This window comes from Trachurus trachurus, assembly GCF_905171665.1.
Source record: "Trachurus trachurus genome assembly, chromosome: 9".
Lineage (NCBI taxonomy): Eukaryota > Metazoa > Chordata > Actinopteri > Carangiformes > Carangidae > Trachurus > Trachurus trachurus.
Genome location: NC_139895.1, coordinates 21,240,039 through 21,253,047, shown reverse-complemented (window position 1 = coordinate 21,253,047; position 13,009 = coordinate 21,240,039). Strand labels below are relative to the sequence as shown.

The 13,009-nt window shown below is 39.5% G+C and overlaps 1 protein-coding gene across 1 annotated transcript; it reads left to right on the top strand.

Moving 5' to 3' along the window:
- Positions 1-4,189: 4,189 nt before the first annotated feature.
- On the top strand, positions 4,190-12,594 carry wdr31 (WD repeat domain 31). The gene is made up of 10 exons (XM_083978231.1): positions 4,190-4,438; positions 5,188-5,259; positions 5,710-5,842; positions 6,806-6,880; positions 6,987-7,131; positions 8,145-8,245; positions 8,430-8,497; positions 10,014-10,155; positions 10,651-10,813; positions 10,975-12,594. The coding sequence occupies exons 2-10, from the start codon at positions 5,213-5,215 to the stop codon at positions 11,175-11,177; spliced, it is 1,077 nt and encodes a 358-aa protein (XP_083834357.1). The 5' UTR covers positions 4,190-4,438; positions 5,188-5,212; the 3' UTR covers positions 11,178-12,594.
- Positions 12,595-13,009: the final 415 nt, after the last annotated feature.

Sequence of the window (13,009 nt, the reverse complement as noted above, 5' to 3'; positions counted from 1 at the left end):
TGGTGTAATCTGCTTTTCCCTTCTCAATATGATCAACAGATCCTTTTAAGACACATCCTCCGTACTGCTCCGTGTGATCTCGTTAAGCGTTGCCATCCATGCCCGGTCGCCCTCTTCTTCTGCTGCTCATTCTCACCTCTTCCTCTTCTTCAAAGTCCTCAATGTTATTGTTTTTCTCAATCTGCGAAATCCCGTCTGATCGAGTTACCGTCGTGGGCGAGGGGCAGCGGGGGAAAACGCATTAAGCTGTCCGTTTATTTTCCAATGGCTCCAGTCCCGGGCGTGGTAAGGCAGAATATGGCGGACTTTCACTCCAATCCGCTAGGCTGGGATACAGTACAGTTATCTCTCCCAGTCTGCTCAAAAAACCAAGAAAGCCACACATAACAAGCTGTCGACACCGCGGCGAAAACGTGGCCCGGCGGCGTGTCTTATAGCAGGCGTCCGCGTCCACGGCTCAGCAGCGGGGCTACGAGAGGAAGCTGGGAGCGCCGTGTTGTTGCTTGTCTCCCCCCGGCCAATCTTCTGCTTTTCCTCAATTCTCTTAATGTATTTTTATTACAGAGGCCATCCACTCCTCCGCTCGCTGGCAGGGTGACGTCGGCCTCCCATCGACTAGGGGGGAGTGTCACGTCAGACAAACGCCACACACAAGTATTTACACCCCCAACCTGTGGAATAGAAAATATGTATGAATGGACGAGCTGAGCTCATATCTGTACGGGCAGGGGTGTAATAATAGAGGACAGCTGTTTTTTTTCTTCTAGGGTTGTGAGCCTGTGTGAGAGAGTGATCATCAGTTGTGTGTCATTGAATGTGATGTATTTATTCCAGTATGCAATCAAATAGTACTGCAGTAAATGTCTTTTTTGTTAAAGGTGGGCCCTTTTTGTCTGAGAATTGAGAGATGATTCATCTCCATATCCTGTTTTATTAATATAGATCCCCCCCTAAGTAGGCTACACACTCAAAACTAATGCAACCTAATATAGTCCCATGTTCAGTTGTTGGAGTTTTTATTCTGTAAGGGAGGGTGTATAGTTTGTGTTGCTGTTGAACTGTGACTTATAATATTTTATAATGTTCTTAGTCATATTGAATCATTTTAACATATTAGAGGGTTGAAGCAGTTTGTAAAGTAATGTGAATGATGACTATTTAGTGGAGGTCATGTTTGTGCAGCGGAAACTGTGCGCTCCAATAAACATAAATCAGAAAAGCATTTATTGCAAGTTAATTGTTACACTTATAAGGAACTTGTTTTGGTGTATTAGTGCCAGGAACAAGAAAGAAAAGCATTAATGCTGAAATACAATAACAACTAAATGCATATTAAGACAAAATAAAGAAGAATGTAGTTAAAAAAAAAAAACAACAGCAACACACAACAGAGCTGTGCAGTATGTAGTACAGGAATGTAGCATAACAACAGTGCATTAAGTACTTGAGGGGGGGGCATGATTGACAAGTTCAATTAGCACTGCAGTTAAATTGGATAATAGGCCTACTATACAAGCATTCTTTCTTTAAGTGTCTTTGAGAATCTGTAATAGCGTGTTATAAATGACATTTATTATTATTATTATTATTATTATTTAAATTGTTTCTACCCTGTATATATAGCATGTATCATCTGTGCTACATAGGCCCACCTTGAACAAACTAATGTTATTTAGCAGCTGTTGGTCACAGTAATCTAGCAACAGACCCACTCACTCAGTCATTTGCAGATTGATGAAATGATAAGTGGACTGATGGATAGCTGGATGTTAGTCGCCATATCACGTGTCCACAGTTGTTCCATTATGATCATCCTCGCTGTTCTTGTCTGTGCCATTAGTGTTATCAGTGAATTGTAGCCGACTAGTGTTACGTTCACCACCAGTCATTACCCACTCATTGAGGAAAAAACAGTGTTATGATTTTCAACAGCTCGCTAATGCTGAAAATATAGCTACAACAAAACTAACATTTTGCAAATATATTCTTTGATGTCCTATTCAGGCAGACTGTGTGAGCGTGATCACATTGAAAATGACCAATCATAAGAGGGACAGTGCTTTTCTTGATTTCCCTGAAATTGTTGAAAGTCAGGTTCATCCTCCAGACTCAATTTGCCCCTCTGTGCTCACCAAGTGGAAACTCTTGCTCTCAGTGTATGTTGCCTGAGCTGTCTGAGCATTTTTAAGCCTGTGCTAGGCCTACCGCTGTAATGACCATGGGTCCCAAGCACCACAGTAGGGTAAAGTCCAAAACTATGGCTGTACAATAAGTGCTGACCTGCTTTATAGGCCAGTTTTTGTGTGTGTAGTGTACAGCCTGTCTGAGAACTAGCCAGCTTTGTTTCTCAGTAGTCACATGCTGTGCTGCAGTAGGCCTACTGTAACACTGACTCAATTACAAATCAGTTTTCTGTACTTCTTTCTCATTACAGAAAACACATATCTGAAACGACTGACAGCCTCAAATGGAAACATAATTAGGAGATAAGCATTGGACGGGCAAAGTTCATAACTTTTTAATTGCATCATAAAAAATCAGCCAAGCTTCATTCTCTCAGTGCATATAATAAAGCTCTACACAACTTTGCATGACAGTGTAGGTGAGGCAACTGGATCTTGCACCATTTAGTGTGAGACAGAGATCATAGTGAGAACCGAGCATAGTACTGTAGATGAATGGGAAAACTGAAATTACTTTTTTTTTTTAAATGTTAATAATCAACCTAATTGTGCCTCAATGCCAGAAACATCAGTCTGAGCTTTTAATTGTAGTCATACTCACTTCAACTATGTGCTGCAAGCAAAAAGTTTGAATCGGGGCCATCTCACATAGGTATTGAGCAGTGTTGATTGTAACCTAACTAAGTGGCCCATTTAGACATTTAAATGAGGACATCCCTGTGACTCCACTTAATTGCACGTAATGCACTTGTTTCAATCCAGCTCATGAAGTTGAGTCCGATCTCATCTTTTCTGTCTGTATCTGCCAAACTGACAAAAATCAGAGCTACATGAAAATGTGCAATGGAAAGAAAAACTGTATAATTGTGCCAGCAGAATTAATGTTAGCTGTCCAGGGACCTGTCTCAATCATCCCAGAGTTGCAGCTTAGGGAGCCATTCAACCTGTGCCTGTAATGAAGGTCAACCAACCAGCTCTCTAGAGGGACACACAGCCACAGGTCAGTAACATTTTAACCTGTCATGTGTTGCTCAGCATAACCTTGTATAATGTAGAAACTCTGTCTTTTAACAAATGTTTAATGCTGTAGGGTGTCGCTAGGTGTATCATAAGAATTTCTTTTTCCATCTACTAAAAGTGTAATAATAATATGTTGTTGGCTAGGACAAATGTGCTGCCCCCCCTACATTCTGTAGTAACACTGGATGATATCTTAAATGTATTTTATCACCTATTAGAAAGTAAAGACAACAGAAGACCCCCAGACACCCCAGATAGCTACTAGAAGGTATTGCTTTATGGCATTAGTTGTGATCTTTTTTTTATTGTTTTTGTTGAGGAACATTCATTTCTGAAGTAGGAGATGATGATGATGATGATGATGATGATGATGATGATGATGATGATGATGATGATGATGATGATGATGATAACCTGATGATAATGGTCTTATAGTGGGGTCTTCTATACTACCTAATCGCAAAGCACTGCATTGAAAGAGAGCTCCCTCTCAAAATGAGGCCTTCAATGATACTGTGCTTGCCATGTAGCTAATTATTACTGATGAACAACACTCAAACAATGTGTATTAGCTACTTGTAATATGTGGCTTATACATAACCAGAAACACGGTGCACATATGATTTGATTTGATTTGATTTTTATTTGTCTCAAACAAGCACATCAAAAGACAAACAATCTATGTAACAAGAAACAAAACAACAATGATACTGTGCAAGTTTGAGAAGGGGCTGAAAGAAGCAAAGCTTATCAAGTTCAGCCCCCCCTTACATTGTGATTCATGTCATACATCTGTAGTAGTTGTAGATGTAGGAAACACACCAAAAGAGGTGGAGGAATGAATCCTCAATTGTAAATCGGGCTTTTATTTTGTAAGAGAAAAGGCCTCCAACTACTTCCTTCCCCGTGTCACGTGACCTCGCCCTCGCCTGGATACAAGAGAAAGCGTCGCTCCGTGGTCGCTACGGAGAGAGGGGAGGCTCTGTTGTAGTTAAAAAAGACACTTTTGTGCACTTTCCCATGCTGTTGGGACAACTTACAGCCATGGCAACTTGTGGGAAACGCTTCTCAGTCGTTTTGGCCACGACTCGACCAAGTTTAAACGTTTGTCCATCCACGTTTTGTTCCAACTAGTGCATTGATCTGTCTTGGCATGCCAGATAAAGATTAGTTAGCATGCTAGCGAGCTAGCCGCCCAGCCTCAGCAACACAGCGACCACGCCTGCCACTGACAGGTAAGAAATCTTATTCCGCTCCTCCACAGGACTTTGTGTATACCTGGATTCATCAATATTTTTTTCCCCTCTTACCATTAGTAACTCCGGTGGTTAAGAAGCCCTTGGTGTTGTTACACAATTACTGCCAGTGCAGTTCATAGCAGGTGTTTTCGAGTGACTAATTCACTGTGACAGTAATGATGCGGCTCTAATAGGATTTAAGCCCTATCCTTCCTGTCTCTTGTTTGAGGAGTATGCCAGGCTAACGAGGGAGGGAGGAGCTTATCTGAGCGTGTGTGTGTGAGAAAGTAGTGTTTGGTCTAATCTCACTCTGTGCTGGTCTGTCTTATGCAAGATATTTTGTTGTAAGAGACCTCTTGAATTAGGTTTGTGTTTGTAAGGGAGCCTCAACTAGTTTGATGCAGAATTAAATTGTTATAAAACAAAAATAATAATCAGGCCACATTAATCCAACAGTACAGTACTGATGAAAAGATCATCGAAAGCAAGTCAAGGCACCAAAGTGTACTTAGGGGCAAATTATTCTTTCTACTGTCAGCTGTTTTCTTTGGGTAAATTTACACCTACATTATTGCTATGGAGCTATGTGATATGAGTGACACAATTTCAATTGTATAGCTTTTGAATTGACCTGAATGTGTAGGCTGTGACTCATCATCACCACTTACAACAGAGCTGCTGTGCAGATGCAACAATGTTTTTTGTCCTAGATTGATACCATTTCTTTCTGTTTGTCTACATATTAGCGTGGCTGCAGGTTACTAGTCAGACATGGGGAAGCTACAGAGCAAATTTCGCAAGAGGTCTGAGCTCTACAGGTGAGTTGTGTGTGCTACTGAAACACTTTCTGTGCCCAGGCTGGATTGTACAACATTTCTGTATTGCGTTTGTTCAGACAAGAGAAAATGAAGGTCCTCATTTTTTGGATGCCAAAGAAGTAATACGGGAGTAGCCTATAGTTTTAATCTCAATAATTAATCTTAACCCCTTAAAACTCACCGGCCTGCACTGAAAGCAATGCAACCCACAGGCAGGTGGTTTTATAAGGGGTTTTAAGTGGGATAGGTCTATCAGTGCAGCCTGTGGCAGAACATTATTGATTATATACAGTACATACAAGTTTTCAATCATTTACTTTCATTGGCATTAATGTTAGAAATTTTACCAGAACATTAATAATATAAAGGTTGACCAAACGTTCCTTTAGAGATCCATTAAGATATTCAAAAGCTGTGTAATTTTTCTAACCTTTGGTGTTTTCTGTGCAGGGCATCTCAGGGAGAGAAGGCAGATAATACCTTTGACAGTCAGGTGGTGCAGTATGAACCAGCCCATCAAGGATCCATCAGCACTGTCACAAATCTCAGTCCAGAGCTGTGTGTTTCTGGTGGGGGTGATCAGGTAAAATAGCATGGAACAGTAGTACCATTCCAAAATTGTAGAATTCTAATCACAGTATTGATTATTGATAAGCCAGTCATTTCTATCTGATGCCCACAAAGTTTCAAGTGACTTCGGTGATGCAGTGGTGAATTAATTATAGCTCAGTAAAATGCCTAATGCAAGACACAAGTTACATTTTCATATAAACAGTATAGAAAAGGCCATGTCACACCAGCACAACCTTAAAGGAATAGTTCACCAAAAAATTAAATTCAGTCATTAGTGACTCACCCTCATGCTGATGAATACTCCAGAGTAGTTTTTTATTCCTCCAAGTGGATCTGGAGACCCGGGAGGGCGGTTCGTAGTCCAACAAAAACTTTATATGAAATTAATAGGGACCAACACAAAAAACGTCCATAAAACTACACAAAAACCCTGTAATATTCATCCTTACTGCATGTCCGCTGCAATCCATGTGTCCTGTAGAAATATAGTCCAGAGTTTTCCCGAAATGACATCATTGAGGCAAGTCCGGTCACGTCCATGCGCGTCGCGTGAACATGAGAGCGCACACCAGGCAAATTCAATACAGGACTGTTTGGCTGTAAAAATGTCCTAAATGACGTTGTTTCGAGTAAACTCTGGACTATATCCATTCAGGACACTTGGATTGCAGCGGAAGAGCAGTGTGGAGGAATATTAAATGGTTTTTGTGTAGTTTTATGGATGTTTTTGTGTCGGTCCCTATTAATCTCATATAAAGTTTTCGTTTAGTTTACTACTCCGGAGTATTCATCAGCTTGAGGGTGAGTCACAAATGACTGAATTTCATTTTTTGGTGAACTATTCCTTTAAGTATTTGAATTCAGGATGTTACTGGGTGTGTATATACACACAAAAAAAATCTTTAAACATGTAGTAATTAGTTTGTGTGAATGTGTTGAGTTTATGCATGTGTATCTGTGACCACCCCTGTAGGCTGTGGTGGTGTATGACTGGAAACAAGGCCGGATGTGTCAGTCCTTCCAGGGTCACAACCGAGAGGTTACCAAGGTAACGTCAATATTGTGTGCACAAACTGATAAAGATATGACGTTTTTCAGGGTAGTTGCTAGTTGTTGCTAGTCTTCTCTTAATTCTGCCTCCATCCATCTTCTAGGTGGTGTGTTATCCAGGCAGCACATGGATCTTTAGTGCCTCACGGGACAAGACTGTTCTGATGTGGGATGTAAACCAGGGGGATGAACCCATTCAGGAATTTTGTGGGCACGAGTTGGTGGTCAATGGAGTAGCTGTTAGCCCTGGTACACACACACACACACACACACACACACACACACACACACACACACACACACACACACACACACACACACACACACACACACACACACACACACACACACACACACACACACACACACACACACACACACACACACACACACACACACACACACAGAGTCTCCTCACTCATGAGATAACACATATTTTAACCACTGTCTTAAAGTAAAAAACAAACAAACAACAACAACACAAAACAACTTATTATAAAGTTGTCATTCTGCAATTTATTTTCAATCTATATTCCAAAAAACTTACGGTTTTTCATACCAAATAGAATCTTATTTACATATATGTATAGCTAAACTATATATAGCTAAGCTATAACATGAATAGTTCACCAGAAAATGAAATTCATTCAATCTGGAGACCCGGGAGGCCGGTTCGTAGTCCAACAAAAAAACAAAAAACCTGTAATATTCCTCCTTACTGCTCGTCTGCTGCAATCCAAGTGTCCTAAAGGGATATAGTCCAGAGTTTACTCGAAACACTGTCATTTAGGACATTTTTACAGCCTAAACAGTCCTGTATTGAATTTGCCTGGGGCGCGCTCTCGCGTTCTACCAGAGAATTTCTAATATTATCAATAGACTGGCTCTGGTTCTACTCAATCTACCATTTGAAATGGCGGGAAAACTTTTACAGTCTATGGTTGCGACATGAGAATATCTCTGGCCTGATCTCACATCTCATTCAGTCAGTTTCCTGCAACAGTAAATGAAGTGTCTGATGTGCAGGCAATGATAAATATTTCAACTTTGATCAATTTTGTTTGGACTATATGTTTAGTTTATTTACTAGAAAGGGTTAGAATCACTAATTCTAATTACTGATTTGCTCGGAACAGTTTTGTGTTTTTTTGTGTCAATTGTTGATGTGCCATAGTAACATTATGCACACGGACAACTATTTCAGATTACATGTTTACTGATCTGCACTGAATAAATGGAACTGTTTATGTTGTGACATGTAGATGGGAGAAAGCTGTGCACCGGCTCACGTGATAACTGGATGTGTCTGTGGGATATAGAATCTGCAAAATGTGAACATAGACACAACATCTCTAGAAACCTGGTAAGACAAATACTATGTTATTTTGTGTGCACACATCCTTGTCCTAAGAGTTGTTTCAGTTGGATCACTTTACGTGTGAACCTGAGCATGTAAGAAAAGGCAATAAGCCTTTCAGTCTGATTTTTACTTTGTGAGTTCATGCTCTGCACTACAGATTTTTACTTTTCCACACTTCTTTGTCCAGGTGACTCATGTGTGTTGGGTGCCAGGCAGCTCCTCTATAGCTCAGACGTCGGAGGATAAGACCATCAGGTACAGAAAATAATTTCTACTGCAGCTTTATTAATGTAGATCCACATGTGCTGTCTCAAGATTTGACATACAATAGCTGGTTATGTTAAATATGCTGATTTATTTGAACTTCATAGGTATAAATATGGACTGTGAATCCAGTGCTACATTACAATTGGAAGCCTCCTTTGGTATCAATAAATGTTGTATAAAGGCAACACTGTCCACAGCTCTTAATACCAATTGAAAATAGTACCTTTCATCTTTCTTGTGTCTTAGAGAATGACAAGTTAAATCAGAGGCAGCTCTGACTGTTAATAAGAGTCATACACAAATCCAAGTGTCACTTGGACTGAAAATTTGTCCCAACTGGTATTTGTGATGTACCACTTTTCCAGTTACTGACCTGACCCCATCTCTTCTGTTCCAGTGCCTTTGAAGCTTACATGCTTCTCATTTTAGTATGACTTCCACAGAAAAATAAACACTTGCAGTAGTCGGTCACCGAAAATGATTAACTTGTGCGACTACTTGCAGTTTAGCTTGTTATTTAGTGCAGAGTGAAGGTCAGATAAAATGTATCTGTACTTAATAACCAGTTAGAAAACAGGAGACGGTATTAAATCTCCAAACTGTGACATAAACAAGCACCACTGCATTTGTTATAGATGATGTGATATTGAACAAGCAGATGTGGTTCATATACATGAATGTGATCTGGTTAACATGTGGTGCAGTTACTTTTACAATCTAATAGCCTTGGACTATAATGTAGTGATGAAATATTGTTACACCTCCCTGAACCTTTGATCCTTGCCTTCATGCTGCCTACTGTTTGTTTATTATAAATCATTTGTAATGAGACGCTGAGCATGTCAGACAGTGAGGACATTTAATAGAGTAAGGATGTTGCCTGCATCTGTAAACATGGTGACTATTAGATGACGGTATTATGAGCACATGTTGCATTTGTAACTCTCATGATATGTTGATGATTCATCCTGGTATGTAAAAAATAAATCAACTTAGGTGTGGTTTAGTTAGTCTCAAAGTAGGAAACACATATTTGGTCCTAGTAAGAGAAGACATTTGACTGTACAAACAAAGCAGTTCCACAAACTATTTTAAAAAACAGAGGACTTTAAGAAAAAATTGGGAGGTTGTCAAAAGACAGGATGTTATGGGGATGACATCACTGAACCCAGTCTACTCTTTTCAAGTACTTTCCTTCACAGACACATACAATACTTTGCATAATTTATCAACCCATACCAATTATACACCATCCTCTCATCTAAAGGATATGATGTTATAATGTAATATTAATGAGAGTCTACTGTGTAGTCTTTTTTGAACCGATTAAACATCCCTGTTACTGATATCTAAATTGCTAGAGTTAACCTTTCCCTATTGTGTTTAATCGAATGTTTCAGATAAAAGTGTGTATCTGCAGCTGCGTATACATATATGAACACAGTATAGACTTGAATATAGACGTTTATCTCTACAGTAATGGCTTGATTGTGTATGTATGCAGGGTGTGGGACAGTCGTGCGTGGCAGGTGACCAATACTTTCCCAGCCAAGCAATATATCCAAACCCACTGTGATGTCTCCTCCAATGGAAACTATTTGGTGTCCAGCAGCAACGGCTTTGGAGGGCAAGGCTGTGAAGCCACGGTGAGGTTGGAGGTGTTTGTGCGATTATGTGGCTGGGCTGTGCAGGAGTAGTTATACAGATGGTCGTTATTCACTTTCTCTCAAACAACATTACATTAAAACTGAACCTTTGTGTAGGTGTTTGTCTTGTGGATTCAACTTGCACTTTGCCCCCTCAGCTAGGTGGGTTTCCTGTCTAATCTGTATGTTCTGACAGTAGCTAAAACAAAATAATAATGTCCAAATGCATTTTTCTCATAGACTACCATAGTTCTGTATCACAATCCAGTTTAAACTAGAGACATTGGAAATATTGGAAACCACGGCTCCTATAGCTCTAAGATTTGTTCTATCCTCTTGAATATGTGTACTATAATTGAAAATGTATACTGTTTTTCTATATATATCTTCATGCATATTTCAACATTATCATTAGCAATATTGATTACAATAACATCAAAATTATATTGTTATTGATTGTCGTTGTTGTTGTTGTTGTTGTGTCTGTGTTATCAGCTCTGGGACCTGCGTCAGCCTGGCTGTAAGGTTGTGGAGTACAGAGGCCACCTCCAGACCACAGCCTGCTGTGTGTTTCTACCCACTCCCCCTGGTGGCTCAGCTCAGGTAGCAACATCCTCCCATGACAGCTCCATCAAAATCTGGGATCAGAACACAGCAGGTAACACCCTCTAATGGATGGAAACTTTTACACACAGACAGACAGACAGACACAAACATAGCACAGACGCAGACACAGTGTGGGTGTTTGGGCTTTGTGCACTGACTCTCCTCCTCCTCCTCCTCCTCCTCTAACCCTCCCTCCTGCCATCCTCTGTTCAGTTTGTTTAGGGACACTGTCTCTGGACGGTGCTGGTCCGCTGCTTTCCCTGGCTCCAAGTGACTCCAACGATCTGCTGTGCGCCAGTTTCAGCAACGGTATCAACCATATCCAGCTGGGCCAGACATCTACTCAGGCTCAGGGCTCTGGCGCAGGTTCAGGTGGGGCAGGTGGCCTGGACATTAAAGTTGTGGCACGTTTCTGACAGCCCAGAGCAACCCTGAACGTTGAACAGCCACTGACTCAGCGAGCACTATCGTAGAATGTGAATACATCCTGTCACCTCTTTTTTTTTTCTTCTTTTTCTACAATTTTACAAATTCCTTAGACATTTTTGCTTTACTAGACTGCCATACAGCGAAGAATGACACGAGAACAGCGAGAAAATGAAAGGATACAAATGACATGAATGGAGGATGCACCTTTTGTCCAACAGCGCCATCTGTATGTCTGTCAAAGCTGCTCTGCTGGAAGACTATAAACACCAAAATCATGCTTAGACCGTTGCCTTCTTGGATCAAGGATTGATCAGTCTTCTTTAAACTGCTTCAGCTAGGTGGAGCTAATGAGATATTTCATTCACATGTTGCATTGCTGTTGAATGGCGGCGCTTTGCAAACATGTCGGTGGGTGACATGTTATGTTAAACATTTTTGAGCAGGGAATAAGCTGTTTGACCAGGACCTTTCATCTGTCTGTCAGAGAAATGGGTTCTGGTGCAGTCTGAGTTGCAGTCTTGTCTGTCAGATACTTGGTCATCAAAACAGAGTAATAAGGAGCACATTTGTAAGTTGATAATAATGAGTCTGTGGATTAGTTTGTAGTCTAGCTTTAACTTGTGTCAGACTTAATGTAAGTATGTACAATACAGCACTGTATGAACATACTTTGACTTTAGGGTGATTTCTAAAATGATTTTTAAAACACAGATTCCAATATTTTTAAAGTAAAGCTGCTGATAGCAGATGTGCCGATTCCAGTATATTTACATTTGAAAATGACTATGCAAATTACTGGGGCAATTCCCTTTTTGATAAAATACAGTTTGGTGAAAAGCTAATAGGGATATTGTAAAATAAACAATATAAATATTTCAACATAAAGCCTGCTGTCAGCTAGGTATTTTAAATATGATATATCTTTAACTCTGTAAAATATAAATTTAAATAATATGGTATTTTAACAACAGGTATTAAACTTGTTTTGTTAGAATTAACAATCTAGTCCTGCTGTGGATTAGCTAGCAAATGCTTATGTTCATATTAACAGCCTTAAGTGAATGGATTTGGCTCCTGTGTTAACTGAACACTATCAGGACATAAGTTAAAACAGTACTGAATTTGAAGCGTAAATTTTAACCTGATTATGCCACTGCTTAGAAATTAAGTAATTAACCTTTAGTATATAGATGTCATATCTAGGAGACAGTTTCTCCCAAAGACAGTGGTCACTGTATCATCCATGTTATCTTAAACTATCTGTGACTAGAAAAATAAAATGGTCAAGTGGTGGATCAGATTAACCAGTTTAGAAGTCACATGGTGCTAAGGAGTTGATATTTATAAATTTGAATTTGATCAGAAGTTTCATTTGATGAGAATTCACTGTCTGGATTATTTTGTCACTAAACATCATCAGTTAACTTGATTATATGTATGTTTGATATTTGTGATTATGCAATAAATAAGGAATTTTATATGAGGAGAAAATTTTAGCTCTCCGTGTCAGCTGAGATTTTAAATTCCTGTTTAATATGACACATATACTTGTCACAAAGGATCAGCTAATATTATCAAGTGTACATTTATGCATACACATTTTCAAGGTGTTTTATAATTCACATGAAGGAAAAAGCTTTAAATGAAGAACAAGAGTTCATCAGTTGAACGTCATGCTACAATTGTCAATTTAAGTTATATAAATTCAAAACCGACATTAGTTTCAAATAAACTCCTGACTGTGCTATACCCGCAAAAAGGCTCTCACATATTTCACTAATTTTTTTTTGTTTGTTTCAAATTTTGAACTAATAGTGAT